The 20,628-nt window shown below is 44.9% G+C and overlaps 1 protein-coding gene across 4 annotated transcripts; it reads right to left on the minus strand.

Moving 5' to 3' along the window:
* Positions 1-258: 258 nt before the first annotated feature.
* On the minus strand, positions 259-19,888 carry atp6v0a1a (ATPase H+ transporting V0 subunit a1a). 4 transcript variants are annotated; one of them, XM_056579141.1, is made up of 22 exons: positions 19,778-19,888; positions 18,478-18,641; positions 17,804-17,882; positions 17,515-17,612; positions 17,280-17,408; positions 16,135-16,232; positions 15,368-15,494; positions 14,965-15,047; positions 14,608-14,701; positions 11,289-11,501; positions 10,504-10,654; positions 9,834-9,973; positions 9,093-9,259; positions 8,897-8,987; positions 8,555-8,673; positions 8,088-8,301; positions 7,408-7,515; positions 6,687-6,794; positions 5,706-5,723; positions 4,875-4,992; positions 3,743-3,914; positions 259-1,439 (listed from the first exon to the last, which is right to left on the minus strand). In XM_056579141.1, exons 2-22 carry the CDS (start codon positions 18,592-18,594, stop codon positions 1,346-1,348), a joined length of 2,538 nt encoding a protein of 845 aa, XP_056435116.1. In that variant the 5' UTR covers positions 18,595-18,641; positions 19,778-19,888; the 3' UTR covers positions 259-1,345. The 4 variants fall into 4 exon arrangements, with proteins under 4 accessions (XP_056435116.1, XP_056435133.1, XP_056435125.1 ...); XM_056579150.1 differs by having other exon boundaries at positions 260-1,439; positions 16,135-16,217; XM_056579158.1 differs by lacking the exon at positions 5,706-5,723.
* Between the last annotated feature and the right edge of the window lie 740 nt (positions 19,889-20,628).

The raw sequence follows: 20,628 nt of genomic DNA on the forward strand, positions 1-20,628 counted from the left end.
TAAAATGAATTCAAGAACTTACTACACTATAAACCTAAAAGGCTGGAATAAAAAGTGCCGTTACAGCTTATCAGAAAACCATAAGAAAAATAAAAAGCGCGATGCAGATATCCATTATACAGTTGGCTACTATCTGATTAATGTAATGCATAAGCTTTATTACTAAAATGGGATTTAATTCATTAATTTAGCCCTTTGAATAAAATCTGTTTACTTCAACACAATGTCTATTTTTAACTTTCATAGAAAAATAAACCCATCAGAAACGAGATGAATGTCTTCAAGAATCAAGAATTTATTTTATTGTCATGTTATGTTAGTTGTTAGCAGTCCCTCACTAAACGATCCAATTGAAAGGCTGAATGTTAAGTTAAACAAACCTAATAAACAGCTCCATCTGGAGGACAACTCACAGGGATTTACTAAGGTTCTAACCCCTCTTTAACCAGAAGGGGGCGCCAAATCGTGTTCTTCCTAAATGTTTCCATGATTACCAATACACACCTACGATGTACAATTCTTGAGGCAGCATCTTAAGGGAAAAAATAACAATTCAGCTGTTAAACTGATCCATTCAATTTATTGACAAAGATGGAACAGCAAACCTTGAACACATGTAGGCCTTTGCACACGGATGATAAACGGATGACACACTTTTCTTTTGAAGCCACATTACAAACATTCATGGTTTGAACATAGCAGTCAACGCTCATGGATCTTCCTCAGTGAGATTTCCCTTTTAACCTTTTTTTACACGCGAGAGATGGGATTTGTTGTGTGATTAAACAGACACATTGAAACTGACCAATCCCCAGAGAGAGAAAATGTCAACTCTTGTGTACAGTAAAGTAGGGGTGGACATACATAAGTCTCATAATGTGTACGAAGGCGGTGAATAGGTTTTTCAGTTGGAAAAACAGATCATATAAATAATTTAAGATGAGAAAACCATCTAAATAAAACTAAAGGATGACAACAGCAACAGCACGGCACTAGAGAGTCTAGACAGTTGACAGACTAAAGATACTTGATAGGACTCCATAGCTATATACAGACGACGAGAACACTTGGATAGACGTTGGATAAAGTATTAAGGTATTTGCCTCCAGGGGGCGCAATATCAAAGTAATCTTTTGTAAGAAGCAATCAACATTGGGTCTCGCTTGATGTAAAAACGATCTCTCTTCCTTCCTTGATGCGTGTGTATTGTATAAAGATATACATACAACCCTAGAGCCTCTAATTAAGGTGTGGAAGAATACATTGTCACACTTGAATCAACTACACACCAACACTTTTTTATAACAATATAATAACAACAATAATAATCGGAAGGCACATCCGATCAGTCCTCGTACTTTCCGTCCAGTATGCCCTCGAACACGAACGGGAGGAACTTGAACCCTTGTCCCGTGTAGAACTTGTTCTGGAACTCCACCCTGCGCGCGCACACACACACACACACACACACACACACACACACACACACACACACACACACACACACACACACACACACACACACACACACACACACACACACACACACACACACACACACACACACACACACACGATCAAAGAACAAACCAATCAGAACAGGCAAATCAGGTTAAGAAGACAAGTTTGGTGCAGCAAGATGTGACTGTACAAAGAAAAAGGGACGGATACTGTGTTTACGCGTCTGGTCAACACAACCCCATGTGTCCACAGAAATCCTTTCCGAACTACGTTTGCAAACCTGCTCAACCCCCACCATTGCCCCCATGGACAGTACGGTCCATAACAATCTTTATTTAGCAGTGGAGAACCAAATCCAAAAAAGTTGCGACACACGGACCATCTCCAGACACAAACACACACAAGCCCCTCCCACCACACAGACGGCCTCAGCAGGGGGGCCGGTGGACACGAGACTACGTGTAGGGAGGGGGGGGGGGGGGGGGGGGGGCCTGCTCCTCGCACTCCTCTAGACCCAACCCTAATCCGAGGGCCAAGAAACCCGAGCCCTGTTTCCCTGGTGGCTGGTGTGTGCGATGCGGGGGGGGGGGAAGGATCATGGTCTATTTATAACTTTAATCAGCATCTTGTTGACCGGCTATTGGAGGGACTCCTGCGTGCCCGTCGTTCCAAGGTCTGGGCCGAGAGGAAGCCAGACCGGCCTGCGCTGGGCCTGATGCCGCTTTACAGCGCTGGGGTGACCTCTTTCTGTAAAAGGCGGCGGTGCTGGATTCTTGTACTTGGTTTTTTACTGTGGTTGTTGAATGAGTAACAGGTTGTTTGGTCTGATTGGAGCCACTGGGGGCTTGAATCTTTAATCTTGGCATGTTTGGATGTTCAAGTATCGTGGTGATACACAAACTAATAAACAATTTCAGAAATCCAATCGTAATAAGCATAATAACAGAAAACTTAATGGGCCGAGTGTGTAATATTTAACAGGGTTAATAAAAGCTGAGCGGCTGAGATAATAAACCCAGTGCCACGAGCATGCCGCGACAAGCCGCAATGCATCATTAACCCATTTAATTAAAAACCAAAGTACCGGCAGCATAGATCAGCAGAATATTCCAGACCCCAGGCCAGGAAAAAGACAGGCCCCTGTCAGTCCAATCTAGTCCCATGGGCTTGTTCAGACCTAATCAAACTCCAGTTCAACCGGTCATTCGACAGGGGGTAGTGCGTTTATGCCGTGGCGGTGGGGTCCGCATGGGGTTGGGAAAAAATAAGGAACTTCTGGAGGATCGCAACTAGGCTTCGATCTCGATTTCGATTTTTAGCGTAAAACAATAATAAAACTAATATAATCGAGTTTTCGAGAAAAGCTGGATACATATTCGGATTCTGTACATTAGTTTAGATTTAGATTTTCTATTTGATCAATTAGTGTTTTTTTTAAGGCAAAATTTCAAAGTTCTCAGTTACTCAGTGTTTATGGGAGGGACATGCTGAATAAATACATCATATTTTCAAACTCAAAAATAATCATTTGAATAATCGTGATTTCAACATTGACCAAAATAATCATGTTTATGATTTTCTTCCATAATCGAGCAGCCCTAATCGCAACCCAAGTTCATGTTGCGGTGGCCCATCAGGTGAGGCCGGAAGACGCCAGCGGGGAGAAGAACCTCGTTAACCATGTAATGTTAGCATCGTAGCATTCCGCTGTTTAGTGAGCTACTGTGATGATGGAAGAGAGGCTGATCGTCAGAGTTGTCCTTTCAGTTTGCGCTAATGCCTAATGATTCGGTCTGAATGAGCCCTAAGAGTCCCTCCCCTACAGGGGGAGCTAGAGACAAGGGTTTGTCTCATTTCCCCTAGCCGATTGCCATTCTGACCACATTTTTCCACCGTGGATAATGTTGGGATGGGATTTCTAAAGGGGTCTGGAACCTTTCTTTTTAGGTGCATGTGATTTGTGAGTTTTATTGTTAAGTGCGCTTTGGCTCACCCCTTGAAAGTGAGATAGCTCTCTATTTTTCTACGTATAGGCGAAACAATCATGCACTATATGAAAATATAAGCAGATAAAATAAGGAGCAAGGGATACGGCTCCAGACAAGGGTATCATCAATAAAATGCTATAAACGGGTTTTGACTAAAAGAAACAATGGCCAACTCGAGTGATAAAGACCCGATAAGCAAATTGCGATAAGCATGTTGTTTAGGGGGAAAACCTGACAGAAGGCTTCCCCCACAAGGGGGGGCGAGAGACTTGAGTCAGACAGGGCTTTCTCACCAGTGCAGTCGTAGGGCGTGGAGGAAGGCGGAGAGGCCCTCCATGACGAGCAAGATGCACACGGTCAGCACGGCGAAGGCCGCGAAGAGGATGAAGAGCAGGGGGGCGCCGCCGAAGCTGGCGGAGCTGAGGCCGAACTTCAGCACCATGGTCCAAAGGACCTCCGACAGCTCTACAGGGGGGGGAGGGGGGGAGGGGGGGGTGGATGGAAGAAGACAGGAGATGACATGAGTGACGGCAGAGTCAGAAATACTAATGGAAAAGTTGATTTTCAATATTCAATTGCACATTTAAAAAAACGACATAATCGCAATGCCCTAGTTGGCTACACAGCCTTTCGTAGTGCATTGGAGTAGATCCTGAAACGAGCCGGCCAATGTAAAGGATCGAGGATCTACTTTGAATTGGGAATCGATTTGGATTCGAATCGCGATAGCACGAATCAAAATCTAATCAAATGCCGGATACCGAAATATCCACGCCCCTCATAGGTGATCAGGGATGGTATGTGACAGGGTGGGAATGATGATGCAATTGCCTTGAAGAGTGTTCCGTAAAAAGGTTTGCCCACTGAAAGGCACCATTAAATGCGTCGGTAAAGTCGCTCCGGTTTGTTGCTGACATAATAATTACAGTATTAATATATGACTGGAAGTACCAGTCGTACCATGGGGATAACACATGCTCTGAGAGACACATTTCAGGTTGCGAGTTCTGGCTGATGACACAGACAGGCTCTGGGTGTGTTTTGTAGCGTTTATAGGCGTATCACCAGGTTTCGCCACAGGAAGTGTTGACAACTTGTCTGTTTGATGAATTTAATTCATTAATTACACGTTAACTCTCGTGTTTGTTCAATTAAATGAAATTGAATACACAAGGATTAAACAGTAGCCCTTGGCGGCGGCCTCCTGAAAGTGCCAGATGTCACATATTGGTTCGGCCACAACTGTTGTGCGGATAGCACAACCTTATCTCAAAGGTTTTTTTCCGCATGCTGCGTTTACCCGCCTCCGCAATCTCTCAGTGAGATCGGCTGACTTCCTGTCGCCTTCATGTCAACACCCTGTTGCCTCTGTGCGTGTCGAAAAAGCTGGTGATGCGTGAGAGAAGGAGCGCGTGCGGAACGTACGTGCGTGTGCCAGACTCAGAGCCCACAGGCGCAGGTAGGAGGCCGTGTTGGAGATGCAGCCCAGGCAATACTCTATGGTGTGGATGGCCTGGATCACTGCCACGTCCCCAAAGTTAAACTGCGGGGAGGAGAGGAAACAGAACCACAGGAAACAAAATGAAAAAAAAAATCAATCCACCATCGTGTTGGGGAATACTAGAGCAACAACAATGGCATGGAGGATCCAGAAGAGAACATGGGCAGATTACGCCCGTTTTATATAAATTATTTTTTTTGGAAGATTTGGATTAAAGAGGTCAAAGGTCATTGAGACCGTTGACGAGGGGGAATTGAGGGAGGGATGGGGTTAGATCAGTAGGTCCCCCCCTTCCGACTACTCCTACTATAACTCAGAGTCTAAGGCTCTACATCAATAATCATCCCTTTGAACTTTGAACCCATACAAATCGTCTGCCCGTGCCAGGGTTGGCATGCAAGCCATTGGATTGGCGCTTGGCTCTAATACGGAGGCGTCTACGGAAGCACTGTTCTTAGCGGATGGAGCGGACAGGAACAGACAGGAACAGACACACTGCCAGCCCGGGTGTGGCTACAAAAGGACTATATCCTGTACACCACTAACACAGAAGCCACTAGAAAACACACCAATCACACACCGAAGCACACACCAGTACAGCCAAGGGGCATTCGACTAAAGGGAGCAGGTATCTGTTGGAAGCAGATGGAATAATAGACATGCTTGGGACATGCACTCAACACACACGGTGAGGGGGGAAGGGGGGTTGTTGTGGGGTTGCTGTTTTTGTTTTTTTGGATGAGTCGTTGACCTACCTCTTCCTCCACACGAGCCTTGAAAGCAAGTAACAAAATGGTCAGGAATGGTTAATCACAACACACGCACACTAACAAACACACACAGACAGGCAAGAGGATACGAAAACGTGTATCCACACACAAAACACACACAGAGTTAAGGAAACCTTAGGAAGGTCAAGGAGCTGGGTGTAAGGATGAAGTGAGAGGTCACTTCTGGATGATTGAAGACACGGTTAAACTAAATTGAATTAAAAAATATTCTAAAGAATCGTAACGCTATTGTGTGGGATGTTTACATCAGCAAAAACTATGTTGGGGAAAAAAGACATATCTCCCCATTTTCTTTTTTGATCTCGTCACCGGAAACCTATAAGAATGGCGAGTAAGGGAGTTGGATTGGCTGGTTTTCGACCCGTCGACAGCATCCATAATTTACATCGTTTGTCCTCCTCACCGCACCGTGGTGGGAATTGGACACCAGAGGGAGGCCTTTGTGATGGAGGACTACATTACTAAGAGACACTCTATCTAGACCTTTGCTGCTACTTCTTCATGCCCCATGGTCTCATGTTAAAGTCCATCACTTCTACCTATGCATGCCCTCTCTACTTCACCATGTCTGAGATTCTAGTCCAATATTTCTACATTGACGTTTCTATTCTGTTCCAGAATAGACTAAATCACACTATTTCTACAATGGCGTTTGCATTCCCTGTAATGATTCTATGTTGTCGGGTCTATTCTATTCCACAATTTCTATTGCAGATTCTATGAGCCACACTATTTCTAAGTGGATGATTCTAGTACATCTCACCCTTTAAACATTGGCGTCTCTATTCTATCTCGCCGATTCTACATCGGCGTATCTATTCCATTCTACTATTTCTACATAGCCATTTCTGTTGTGCTCTGCCTTCCTAGGTCTCCGACGTCGCCACTGGCAGGCGTCTGGCTGGGCTTTGGTCGTGTGGCTGCCGGGGGAGAGGGTCGCCTTACCTCGGGCTCCTCCTCCGTGTTCAGGGCCAGCTGGTCGTGCTCGATGATCCCGGCCTCGTCCTCCGTGGGCCCGTTGCCCACCCGGATCCCCCCGAAGTTCTGGGTTCCCTGCGGGTCCACGGGAACGCCACGTCACGGATCCAAACGAGGTGGAGCGAGACAAACAAAACACAACGTTTAGCGATTTAGGGGGAGCATGTGGGAAAGGATGTCTCTCTCTCACCCTGAGAGATGGAGAGGGTTCATAGTCAACCACTAAGATGTCATTTGTTTATCCAAGAACGGAAATGAGGGGAAAACTAAATGGGTAAACTGGGGTTTTATGCATGAATGATGTAGATATTTAACAACACAGTTTCCCGGAGACCACACATGAACAATAGTGTCTGATGTCACAAATCAAACAAGGTCAACCAAAAATAACTTTGGGCAATTAAAAGCATATGTGGATGATGTCCTACTCATCTTTGGTGTATGAAGCCCAACCCACAGCGGGTGGGTGGGAGAGGAAGTTGATACACTAAGAGAAAGACGCAAGATCTACTATAATAATCCCAGACAGGAAATGAGGGGCAAACACAATGTATCACCTAGGGTTTAGGGTATGAATGATGGGCATATGTAACCTCAAAGTTCTTCCAGTGACCACACATGAATCCCCCCATGAGTAACAACATGTTCCGACGCCCTTGTGGGGGGGACAGAGGTCATGGCTCCATACCAGGTTTTTCCTCCACAGGTACTGCCTCCGCAGGATCAGGGGCTTCACCACCAGCATGCAGGGGACACACATCAGCGCGATGACCACCAGGAACGACTGGAGCGCCTGCTACTTGTTCAGAAGAGAACCAACACAGACAAGCAGCGGTCAGTGGGTCGCTCTGTCCAAAGATAAACCATCTAGTAAAGCGTCTTGTAGCTTCTAGCTAATAGTTCCAACTTTTTTCAAATGGTGATATATGTAGGATCTATCGTAAGATATATATTGTTTAAAACATTTTGGACGAAGGAAAAAATTAATTTGAATCAGATTAGTAATATTTGGTGTAATCATGAACATTACATGGGTGGCACAAATATGTTTAGTTCTCTAAAAAAGGCTTGTGCTTGATTTAGGGATTTATTAGCACCGTCAGAATGTACTCTTATGGAATCGGATTCAACACATTTTATCAAAGTGAAATCATTTAAAAAAAATTTCATAGTCAAATCAGAACAACAAAAATGACAGATCTATTTAAAGACATTTTCCCCTGTACTCAATGCAATACCTCAAAGTACCCCTAGGGGTGCGTATACCTCCGGAAAAAATACTGAAACTAATCACAGCGATAGAGAACAGGAGACCGATCCCATGAGACGGGCTGACAGGAGTTGGATGACAAGGTGCTCAGAGGTTACCTGGCCCGTGTAAAGCTGGGCGCTGCCGTCGCTGTAGCTGAACAGGAACATGTTGATGAAGGCGATGAGGATGCTGGGCGCGGTACGGGAGTTGCTTGCGTCATAAGCCAGCCACTTGTAGAACACGAGCAGCACCAGGTAGCCAAACAGGCTGACCATGAAGACGATCTCCGGGATGAAGCCAAAGTAGATGTTCAGGGGCTTATTGAAGTACCTGGAGGATCATGGGAGACGGTTACAGTGACAATGGGTTGAGAGTCAGATCCCGTACCCAAGTTGTCTGTCTTCATCTGCGTCAATAAATGAATGAATGAATGAGTGAATACTTGGATGCAAGAATGAGAACATTAGTGAATGAATGAGTGAATACAAGGATTAGTGAGTTAAGTAATTCAATTGTGAGTAATTGAGCGAATTAACGAGCAACTGAATTAATGGATTGATTGATGGGGCGATTGGGGGCTCACAGGTGGTTGAAGAGGCTGAGAATGATTCCAAACAGCATGTGGATGACTCCCAGGATCACAGACATCTTCATCTTGAAGGAGTTCAGGAAGGTCAGCTTGTTGGCGGCGATGTTCCAGATCTGTGGGCGACAAAACGCGCTGGTGTGACATTATGGCCGTGCATTGAAATTGTTTACACCGATGGTTTAGCGAGCAGGTAACGGCTCTACAACAAAGCCAATCGGATGACAACACACATCTCATACACCTAGCCAATCATCACTACACAACCGCCTTGAAAGCAAGCACGCTAGGAGCAATATTGACACAAATATTACATGCATAAAAAAAACGTGTAATTACTGGGTCAATTCCTAAGGGGTAGGGTCCCTTAAACACCCCCTCCACAACCGGGTCCAGCTGCAGAAGCTTATTTTCCTCGAGCACTGTAAACCTGAAATAAGGAAGTAGAAAAAGAACACAATAAAAACAGTGCACCAGTTTCAATAGAATCTACTGCCAGAAGAGAGAGGTAGGTTGTGGCTTTGTGGACACGTACGTCCAGTTGCCGCCTACTCGGGCGTCGAACATGGGCCTGACGCTCCAGCCCGAGCCGAAGACGTTGAGGGACTTGGAGAAGCAGTCGTTGTAGATGATGCCCGTATAGATGGAGAACAGGCCCATCAAGAGGATGATGTAGCGGCCCGCAAACACCATGCAGAACATCTGGCAGAGACACACGGACGGACAGAGCCAGGGACGCAGAATAAGAAAGGGTAATATATGGGCAGAGAGGGGAATAAACAAAGATAGACGATGATAGATGATTTCATTGGAATCATCATCATGTCAATAGCGATGACCACATCAATATACAAGAACCTATAAACCAGGCCATCTAAATGACTGAACCAAGACAGCTAGAATCCTCGTGGGCGTGTTCCCCATACCTATCTGGTCTAGGGAGATGGCTGTGAGGAAGAGGTGTGTGGGGGGGGGGGGCGTGAGTGTGAGTGAGTGAGTGAGTGAGTGAGTGAGTGAGTGAGTGAGTGAGTGAGTGAGTGAGTGAGTGAGTGAGTGAGTGAGTGAGTGAGTGAGTGAGTGAGTGAGTGAGTAAACCTATACATACAGCTGGCCTTAACATAGACCACATGGGTCCTCATAGTGAGGGCCATGACAACAGCCAAGCAAACAACCTCTTGAGAACACGAAGGGGTGGAAAGGAAATGCAGTCCTTCTGTCCCACATGGGCACAATATCCGTGAGTGCGTACGTGTGTGCGTGTGTGGTGCTCGTCTACCTCGTTGTCGTTCTTCTGGGCGGCCAGCCGGCTCTCCCTCAACACCAGGTAGAGGGCGGCGCAGGTCATGAGCGCCCCGTGGCCCATGTCCCCGAACATGACGGCGAAGAGGAAGGGGAAGGTGATGATGGTGTAGGGCGCTGTGGGGTTGGGGGGGGGTTATGATTGAAAATGCATAATCGCAATCAAAAAGGACGGTGTTTCACACTCGATATCCATGTGTGGCAATTATTTCAAAGTGCGGATCATTAGGCTGTTGGCCGAGGTTTACCCGGGCTACCGTATCTGACTCATACTAGTACTTCCCTTTTCTCTATCTTACATTATTATCGATAATTGATACACATGGATATCTTTAGTTCATGACTGTATGTCCCCCCCACAAATGACAAATCACTCATAATGAACGTGCCCACAGAACCACACGGAGACACACGTACACAGCTCACAGGGGCCGTGATGCGGGGGTGGGTGGATGGATGGATGGATGAATGGATGAATGGATGGCTGAGTAAAGAGAGGTTGGGCGGAGGGATTGTGTGTCCTATCTCGGGGACAGCTGAGCAAACAGGCCCGAGTCATTATGGGCCACGGGGCTCGTGTGAAACCCGAGGCGCTGGGGATGGGGTTGGGCTGGGCTAGGAGAGAGCGGGTCAGCTCAGACACACACCTGGGTTCATCTCGCGGTAGTTGCCGACCCCGTAGGCGTCCACGATGTTCTGGAAGCCCGAGGTGAACTTGTTGGTCTTGTTGTAGGTGGGGGGGGTCTGCTTGGTCTGCATCCTGTTGAGGATGGAGGGGACGGTGGAGCCGCTCTTCTCCTGTCAATCAAAAGAGGAGGGGGGGGGAATCAGGTCATATATGTAACAGGTTATATTTTTCTGTTACACGTCTTAATTAAAATTAGTTTGATGCACATAAACTTTGAGCAAATTCACTCAAAGCTGAACAAACAGGACCTACACACAATGCTTGTTTTGCATATAACATTATGTATGTAATATATTATGTAATATTGTATTACGACTGGATATGTAAATAACACTTAAGAAATGTAAATGTTGGGGAACAGTTGCAAATGGCTTTGGTTTCTTCCCTCACTTAGCAACAAGTACCACCCACACCATAGTATACACAAGGAAAGCTGGCGTTTCCAGCCAACTAAATATCAACTAAATAAACACTCTTCTGTGTCCACTCTCAAAGCAGGGAACTTTGCTCAGCAAAGGGCAGCGATAAACATTCATTAAAACGACGAGTGTAATGCAGTATTCCAAAGACCTTCTATTAAATCATCCAAACCCCGTTAAGACGGATGAATGAAGTGTGAGTGAGTGAGTGAGTGAGTGAGTGAGTGAGTGAGTGAGTGAGTGAGTGAGTGAGTGAGTGAGTGAGTGAGTGAGTGAGTGAGTGAGTGAGTGAGTGAGTGAGTGAGTGAGTGAGTGTGTTCCGTACCGTTCCCCTCCGCAGGGCGAACTGGATGGAGTCCAGGTCGGAGATGGGGCACCACACCTCGGCGATCAGACACTTCTGGGTGACGTCGATGTTGCACAGGTTGAGCGTGTGGTAGATGGCCTTCATCTTCCGCACCTTGATGAACCACACGCGGACCGACTTGGCGGCCGCCTGCAGCACCCGCTGCCGGTGGTCCTCCGTCTGGTTCAGCACCTTTTGGGGCAGGGTGAGAGGAGGTTAACCGATGGATGGACGACATATGGATGGATGGGTGCAGCGAAGGCCACGGTTTAGCATGTCAGCAGCTAATGCGGCTATCGTTGGAGTCAGATTAATTTGTTTCTTTGCAAAGATATTATTCATTCATTCATCAAAAATAAAAGGGATTATAGCCATGCTGCTACATTTGGGGCAATTACCCAAGGTAGTTGGGAAGTCTAGTCAAGTCCCAACGGTTACTGGGTTTGAACCCATAGTGTAGGCCTCTTAGAGCAAGAGGCCTAATTCCTACCGCATGTCATTAAAGACCTGTGCGTCAAAAAAAGCATACACTAACATGTGCTTAACTTCTCTGAGAAAGACATCATGTGACCTAAGGAATCTGGACCCGTCAGTCTTGTGTATCAGTATCTTGCGCAGAGCGCAGAGCGGTACGATTTGTATTACGCTTACATATTGCATTGCACTTAAGCAGAGTGACTGTATCGCTGACTTACTTCTATAAATATGTTGTCAATGGGATAAATGTATAAAGACACTTGGGAAATAATCCACCACATCCTTCTGGGCTCACTCCTTCCCATGAGAGATCAGCACATAGCTCAGATGCTTCATCTCTGACCCGGACCAGCCATCCCCTAGCTGGCTGGAGCCACTGCTATGAGTAACACGGCTGAACCTTTACATACGACTGGCTTGCATATAGGCCACATGTGTCCACATAGTGACGCCATGACAACAGCCAAGCAAACAACAACTTGAGGCCATGACGGGACGAAAGGAAATGCAGCCCTTCTGTCCCACACGGGTATCCCAAACACAACCATAAAGAGTGAAAGGGTGTGTGTGTGTGTGTGTGTGTATGGGTGTGTGTGTGTGTGTGTGTGTGTGTGTGTGTGTGTGTGTGTGTGTGTGTGTGTGTGTGTGTGTGTGTGTGTGTGTGTGTGTGTGTGTGTGTGTGTGTGTGTGTGTGTGTGTGTGTGTGTGAGAGAGACACTCAAATGCACCACAAGACATCATCCTAAAAACCGAGCCTACACGTGACCCACTCGCATAAAGCCAAGTACCATAGGCATGTGTAAGCCTGCTCGGGGACTTTGGCCTGCTCTGGGGAGTTTAGCCCACCGGCTGAGTGCGGCGGTGGCTTTGGAGCTATGCTAGGTCTGCATGCCTGTGTGTGAGTGTGTATGTTAACAGCAAGGGAGTGAGCAGGAGTGTCTGGAACATGATCTAAACCTCCATGCCCACAGGCAGCTGATCCACTCCAATCTGGGAAATTAAGAGAAAGGGTGCGCTTGTTTTCCGAGCCATACAAGGGCCATACAATGCCTGCCCTCGCATGTGTTCCTTCTTCTGTCTCCTTTCACCCATCCGGCGGAGAGGGAGCAATTAAAACAAACGCGCCAACAACCCCACGGGGGCCGTTGTCCGCGGCCAAAGCTATCGTTGCTTTGTGTTCGGTAACTCGATAAAAGGTCCACAGGCTTTTGTCAGCACACTCCCATGCTGTGTTTTTGGAGGACTGACAAGACGCAAATACAAGTCTTGTTGAAACACAATGCCGACTGAGATGCCGTCTGACAAGAGTGCCAAGCAAAGCCGTGGCGCTTAGCAGAGATTAGTGAGGACCAGCGGCTGCTTTGGCAGTTGACTGCCTCGTACACTCTCTGTTGGACGGAGGGCTCTAGGCTGTGGCGGTGTCTATTGTCTGGTAGCTAGCTACCATCATGTAAAATACTAAATCATGTTAAATAAAACATTCAAAAAAGTCCCATTCAAAGAGCCAAATCTGTTATCAGAAAAAACAATCGGATACAGCACCCTACGCGTTATTATCTTGGGCAAACATGAAAATGAAATAAAAAGGCACTCTGCTGCTGTTAGGCAGGGACGGCTGGGCCCTCTAGAAGAGGGGGTGTTTACGCTGCGATGCCACTACAGTGTACAATGTAGAGAGCAGAGTTGAAGCATCAACTCCTCAGAGATGACTTGAGTGCATACCCTCAAAGGATCTTTAGTGCAGGGAGTCCTATCCTGTTTAGTTAGAGTTTCCCATTATTTATGCAAGTCCCTTTATTCTGTTGGCATTGAATTTTTGATATACTGTTGTATTTCTCTCTCTCTCACACACACACACACACACACACACACACACACACACACACACACACACACACACACACACACACACACACACACACACACACACACACACACACACACACACACACACACACACACACACACACACACACACACAGTCTTGTTTTCAGTTGTAATACACCAACCAACGACTCTAGGGGGCAAATGTCCCGGCATAGCCAAATGCAGACAGCGAGGAGGTGATAATATTATTGGACACTATCCTCCCAGGCACACGTCGCCATGTTGCCATGGCGTGTTGCTCACGTCGTTACCATGGCTCGTGTCTTTGCATTCACCCTAATATGCATCTCTAGACACTTTCCTTTAATGATCAAAGTCACACTTAGCTGTGTGCGTGTGAAGGTTAGAAAGAGCAGATGTGAAACTATCACTGCTGGTTTAAAGCAGCAAATAGATGTACCAATATTAACTTAGATGTATGAAGTACAAAAACCCACATTTGGATTTATTAAATACCAGCACTATATAGCACAAGTGCATTCAAACACTGACGATTGTGTCAACCAGGCAAGCTGTAAGGGCAGTTCAAATGTGCCTTGCCTGGGGGCTTCCATAGATCAGGTACCAGATTTTGACCACCAGTTTTAAGACACAGGCTTAGTTGCTTCCAATATTTATACATTAACTCTGACCTAGATTGCAAACTCTGTGAACTGTGCTGAACTCTCTGGAAACTGCATGCAACTGTATTACAGATTTGCAAATTTAAGAGCTTCCGTCCACTTAAATGATGACAGTTTATTGATTGGTATGTGTGACTGGGTATGAGCGTTTTTGGGGGGCGGGAGGGGGTGTGTACAGACCCTCAAGTCTGTGAATGAAACACTTAGAAATACCATACTTAGGTATATCTTAATACCATACTTATACTTAGGAGGTAAACAAAACATCAATATATCCATCCATCCATCCCTCCATCAATCGTCCCTCATACCATCTGGAGGTCGTCAATGCGAGCGTTCACTCCTGCCGCCATCTCCTTTCTCTCCTGTGGCGTCTCGGGACATGGGTACAAGGAAGCCCGGAACCTGGATTAAAAACAACCGCAAACACGGGCACATCAATGAAGAGGGAAGGGATTGTGAATAGAATAGAATAGAATAGAATATCTTTATTGTCATTGTAACGTAAAGTACAACGAAATTAAGTGCAGTCCTTGTCCAGTGCAAAAACATCACATTGAGGTAGTACATATAAATAAATAAATAAATAAAAACTATAATCAACCAAGTACATAAACTACTAAGTAACTAAGAACCCTGTGATGTCCAATGAGAGGAACATCCCTTACCCCTCGCATATCTTCCTGACGCGATTCTTCAGCTGGTCACCCTGGAAGAAGATGATGAACACCGACTTGTACACCTGGTCACCCTGTGGAATTGGTCCACGGTTAGGATTGATTGGGTTTAGTTGGAATGTGAATTCACTTGACCCTAATTTCAAGCTGATGAGGCAAAAGCAGTTACATAAGATACACATTTTGCACATTTGACCATATTTGAAAATCTAAATCTTACTGCTGGGCTTTACTTCAGCTGTGCCACTCACCTTTCCAACCTGGGATTAATAAAATGTATCTGATCTCATGCATGTTATGGTGGTATTGGTGGTTGGATTTGAGGTGATACAGATGATGGTAAATCGATACATCTCCTGGAAGCTGGGCCAGCCTAGTCTCAATGGGTACCCACCGAAGCCGGGTCTTCCAGTGGATCTTCGATGTCAGCCTGCTTCAGGAACACGTTGCCACGGCAAACTCGCCACAGCATCCGCTCAAATGTTGGAATGCGCTCCCTTCCGATGACTCCGGCGACAAACCTGCGACAGGCGAAAAACAAAGAAAATAGATGCTAAATCTGTAAAATAAAGGTTCAATATCTTATGTTTAAGAGACTGGTTAAATACTGTGGTCAAAGAAATCATGAATTATGTCATTTATAAGCCGTGTTGGGATCTGTCTAAGGCCCCGAGCTACCATTATGTAGCTAACAACAACCAGTTACCACCTCTGGTTTGGGGCGGTTTTTATTTAATTTTATAACGAAGGTGATATATGTCTGATCTCATAATCATTCAAAATACACACACAACCTGATGACGATCGTTTTGTCCACAAATAAACTGGAAGGGATCTGTCAAATAGCTAGTAGTCCCTTACACAAAGTAGGCTATGATTAAAGGTGGACAATTCACAAAGCACAGCTAATAAGACAGTGTATGTGTATTTGCGTAGACAGTATTATTATCTAACAAAAATTAACATAACATGTAATACTAGAAACGGCACTTATTCTGTGCCATTTACCTAAACCAATAATAGTGGCTTAACCAAGCCAAGCAGCACCATGCTAGACTCCTGATTGGCTGGTATACAGTCATAGAGAAGGATGGCCCAAGGGAAATAAAAATAAATACATAATCCCGCCATGATCATGGAAGACCATGATGGGAACCGTACCCTAGTCTGAGAGGTACTCCGCGGTTAGCCTCAGTGGGCTCCAGGGGTATGTTCGACTCCTCCAGTAGACTGGGGTCCTCCATCTGCAGATGGAAACCCTGTGCCCATTAGTGACAATGGTATAGTAATACTATTACAGTAATGACTACTATGCAACACTAGTTCCACAGCAGCCTTTCACTGTGCAGTTGTTCTGCCTGATACACGAGCATTCAGGGGAGGTTCAATATGAGCATGGTCAAGGGAAGATCACACAAGATGATGCCAAGTCATGTCTTGCACAGAATCTTGCACATCGCAAGGCATATCTGGTCAAAATAACTCAAGCTACAGGTTAACAGAAAATGTGCAAATCTAGGAACAAACTATTGGACCACAAGAGAACGATGGAGTGTGTCCACTCATGGGATCTCTTTCCACAGATGTAAGCCGCAGAGAAAAACTTGACACCTTGGAAGCAGGAGAAAATGGTTGTGAGAAAGGAACGGGCAAAATCAATTATAGTTAGGAAAGCGTGGCGCCATTTTTGCTTTCAGGTACTGATTCAACCAGTTTAAATGTAATGACTGACAAAGCGACATGTTGAGGTTAAATCATTTACCACAATGACATGTTTAAACTGCTTGTAAAAACAGAAAGAATATAAGAAGGCTAACTGGGGTTCAACAGAGGACTACTTTCGAACGCAGTGGGCTGGAACACGGAGGTGTAAAATTATGGCTATATGGTACAGTAGTTAGTTATGGAATGTGGCTCTGAGAAGCAAATGGTATCTGTATTTGCTTCAGTACTGGTCACATGACGTGAATGGATGAATGGATAAGAGTAGGTGGGCTTCAAATCACATGACCGGACTAGCTGGACCGAATGAGCTTAAGGCTATGCGAGATCACATGAACAGTGGGTGTTCTTTAAGCTCAGTCTATAGGCAGTGCAAGGGGAAGGGGAAAGGGACCCTTAGAATAGTACATTATACATCATTAGGAATATATAGAATAGTACATTATTATTATTATTACTAGTAGTATTATCATTAATATTTTTATACATTTTTAATAACGCAGATTATTATTCTATTCCCCACAATACAAGTCAGAGAATGGTCAGTGTTTGCGTTCAGTGCGATTAAGGAAGGAGTTGCCAACCTCATCGAAAAACTGCTGAGTGCGTCGCAGGATGTGCTTGAGCTCCGTCAGTTCCAGGAAGTTCTTCTTCAGTGCTTCCTGGTTAGTGTTGATCTCCTTCAACTCGTTCTCTAGTTTCTCAAACGTGGCCTGTGGGGACGGGGAGGAGGGGAGGAGGGGATAGACGCGGTCAGAGGGCCTGTAAGATGTGCCTTGTCATGTCTGGTTGCTGCAGTGGCCGGTCGAGAGCCGTCACCTCCAGGTCTATCATGTCCCTCGGGAAGGGCACCTCCGGATTCTCCCCTGTGTCGATGACGCCGATGTGGGCCCTCTTTATCTCCTTTTCCACAAATCCTGTTTTGAGGAAGGAGAGGAAACCATTAATTGCGCCCACCTAATGTTGCAGTTTTTATTGTAACATGTTATTTGGCATTCGGTGCGTGCCAGGCCAGTGACCAGCATGTGCATGAGGAAATAACAGGGAGACACTTTATGACTAAATAGGTTTTAGGTGTTGGGACTTGATCGGGTCATGGTTGACTTACTCAGCTTGCGATCCATTTCCTCACAACGTCGCACTTCGTTGACAAACTTGCGTTGGAACACATTGACATCTGGGTTGAGCTGGGGGCAAGAGTGGAAGTTAACATACATGTTAAAAAGTACATAGACATAGCATTTCGTAAACATGCCTAATTTATGCTGATGAAACCTGAAGACTAATACAAGGAGAGAATCAACCTATTTGTAGTAATAAGAGGCTATGTGCTTTACCGGCTGTTTTCATTATGTTCAAGCTTCACAGTCAAAAAATGACAAATATTTAGCACATTTCTATGAATCCACATTATCTGAAAGCAACATAATGACCCTTTTGAATCCCTATATATGTTACATATTTCGCACACAATGGCTTCCTCAGGGCAATCCTGAAGGAACGTCCACATGCACGGACTGAGGGCTCAGCTGTGAGAACACATGATGAACACGATGTAGAAGGTATGCGCTTAGCTCCCAGAATGCCACTGATGTGATAGCAAAGCACGTTTTCCACTGCACAACAGCCATATTAATTTCTCAGGCACGACTATTCTCAAATAGCAAACAGTGACAAACTCAATTCTCCATAACCAACAAAATAACTTAAAAGCAGTTTATATTTTGTAACGTTGTGGGTCGCGATGACGACAGCAGACGGATGATACAGGCGTTGACTCACATCACGAAATTGCACCATCCCAATCTCTCCGAGTTCACTAACACAGCAGTAGGCAGCCTCTGACTGGAGGAAGAGCTGCGCCAGGGTCATCTCTTCACTTCTAAAGAGGTCCCCCATGATGGCGGAGATCTCCAACGGCGAACTCAAGCCAGAAGATAAGCAGACTAAATAATAAAAAAAGACAATGAGTCAAAACATGAAAAAAGGCATGACTTGCAAGATATATTAGGCCTCATTTTGACATTAACGCAACACAAAACAAAAGCTAAAAAGGCTTCCGGTGGCGGTATATGAATTACTGGTTGAAGCAGGTGGGAATATAACGCATTCCACACTTGACTGCTAATTATGTGGGCCAGTACCTCTAATGAAGGGGTCAGCCTCAGTCATATGATCGTTTTAGCACTATTGTGAAAAGTTGACAAGTTGAGCTTTCTCTAATGAAGTTCTCGGAGATGTTAACTAAATGTAATCGTGAAGATAAATAAATTAAAAGTCTGGTCCAACTTATTTTGACTTGCTGGCTGCACCGTTAATGCTTAAAACTGAATTATTTACAAAGAACAGAGTTGGCTTAAAACTGAATTATTTACAAAGAACAGAGGTTGAAGCAAACGTGGAAATTCGTGAATGAATTGGCCTGTAACATGAATTAGACAAGGTTGCCTTTGGGTAGGATCGAGACGAACTCCATAACACCTACTGTAAAACAAGCACCCTAGGCTCATCATGGATTATAAAGCACCACGTGACCAGCGTTAAGGGTTTATCTCACATTCTATTAGACCGTCCGACACGGAATCCGGTTAATATACACGTCTTCGTGAACAAGTTTTTTTGATGATTAATAAAGTAGATATACAACTTAAGTAGAAAAGTTTACAGGAGATGTACTGAATCCGACACAAAGTAAAATCGATTAAGTAGAAAATAAACGACTTGTTAGGTGTAGCTTTACCTGTCAAAGATAAGATGTCAACTCTGCATTCATAACATGAAATAAATGGTGCGTTTCCTATTTGTTTCCGAACCAACAAGTTAATCAAATAGACTTCCTTATTATCATTACTAGTATGCGACTGTTTTAGCTGGTCGGTGATATGTATTTGACAGTATCGCGGTGTATAAGTAATAACGTAGATAAGTGATTTTGAGGCTACGTAAATGGCCAATCTAACTCCTAATGAGGGACCACCTGTTGAGAAATAATAGATACGAATGTCACGTCTCTTTACACGCGAAAACAAATAAGCAGTACGTGCCTGCCCAAATAAATAAAACTGTACTTCGATTCACTCACAGTTCTGTAGATATCCTTAAGATTGTTCAGTGCTGTTGACGTCTTTCGCTCCTCAGCTGACCACCGCAACACTAGTGACTGCCTAAGCTAGCTCTCAAGCAGGTGAACCGGAAGAGAAGCGGCGGGGGCAGCCGCCCGCGCCATAGTTGTAGTTCTCCATGCGTATTTTGTCAAGCTCCTTTTTTATCTATCAATATTTTACATTTCGGCTTTATCGTTTATACAAATGCTTCCTTCCAAAGCTTTTAGTTATCCCTAAAACATCAGCAAATAAATTAGGAAACTTAAATCAACAAGAGTCTTTCGAAAGGAGCTAGCTATTTTGTATTCTATATCTGACCAGACCTGCTCCACTTCAGTGAAGTCTCCGTCTTGTGGCTAGCATGTTTTGGGTTACAAATGATGACTACATTCTGTTGATGCATAATTCATTTCAGGTAAGCAGATATTGCGTGCCAAAATCCAAACTGAACAATGCACATTTTTTTGTACATTTTGTTTTTTCATTTTTTAAAAGTCGACTCTTGAGTTTTAAGGAAGTATTCAAAAATATTAATGTTACCCCTTTCGGATGCAGCCTATTGTGAATGTAGTCATATTTGTTACGCCTTGGAATTAGTACATCGTTTTCCAAGTTATTTACTAGTAAATAGTAACATTGAAAAGTAGGCCATCTGCTGGAGATCCATGGAGCTTACCTGTGTGTGTGTGTGTGTGTGTGCGTGCGTGCGTGCGTGCGTGCGTGCGTGTGTGTGTGTATTTGCACATATGCGTGCACATGCATGTGTATGTGTGTGTCTGTTTTTGCATGCCCATGTGTGTATAAGTGTTTGTACCATGTGTCCCGGCAA

Source organism: Gadus chalcogrammus, chromosome 2 (assembly GCF_026213295.1).
Source record: "Gadus chalcogrammus isolate NIFS_2021 chromosome 2, NIFS_Gcha_1.0, whole genome shotgun sequence".
NCBI lineage: Eukaryota > Metazoa > Chordata > Actinopteri > Gadiformes > Gadidae > Gadus > Gadus chalcogrammus.

Coding starts and splice junctions, on each gene's coding strand:
- atp6v0a1a (XM_056579141.1), bottom strand. CDS start 18,594: ATGGGGGACCTCTTTAGAAGTGAAGAGATGACCCTGGCGCAGCTCTTC. Junction 8,302..8,554: donor CTCAGCCTCTTCAACCACCT/GTGAGCCCCCAA, acceptor ATGATCCTCCAG/GTACTTCAATAAGCCCCTGA. Junction 6,795..7,407: donor ACCTGTGGAGGAAAAACCTG/GTATGGAGCCAT, acceptor GTGGACCCGCAG/GGAACCCAGAACTTCGGGGG.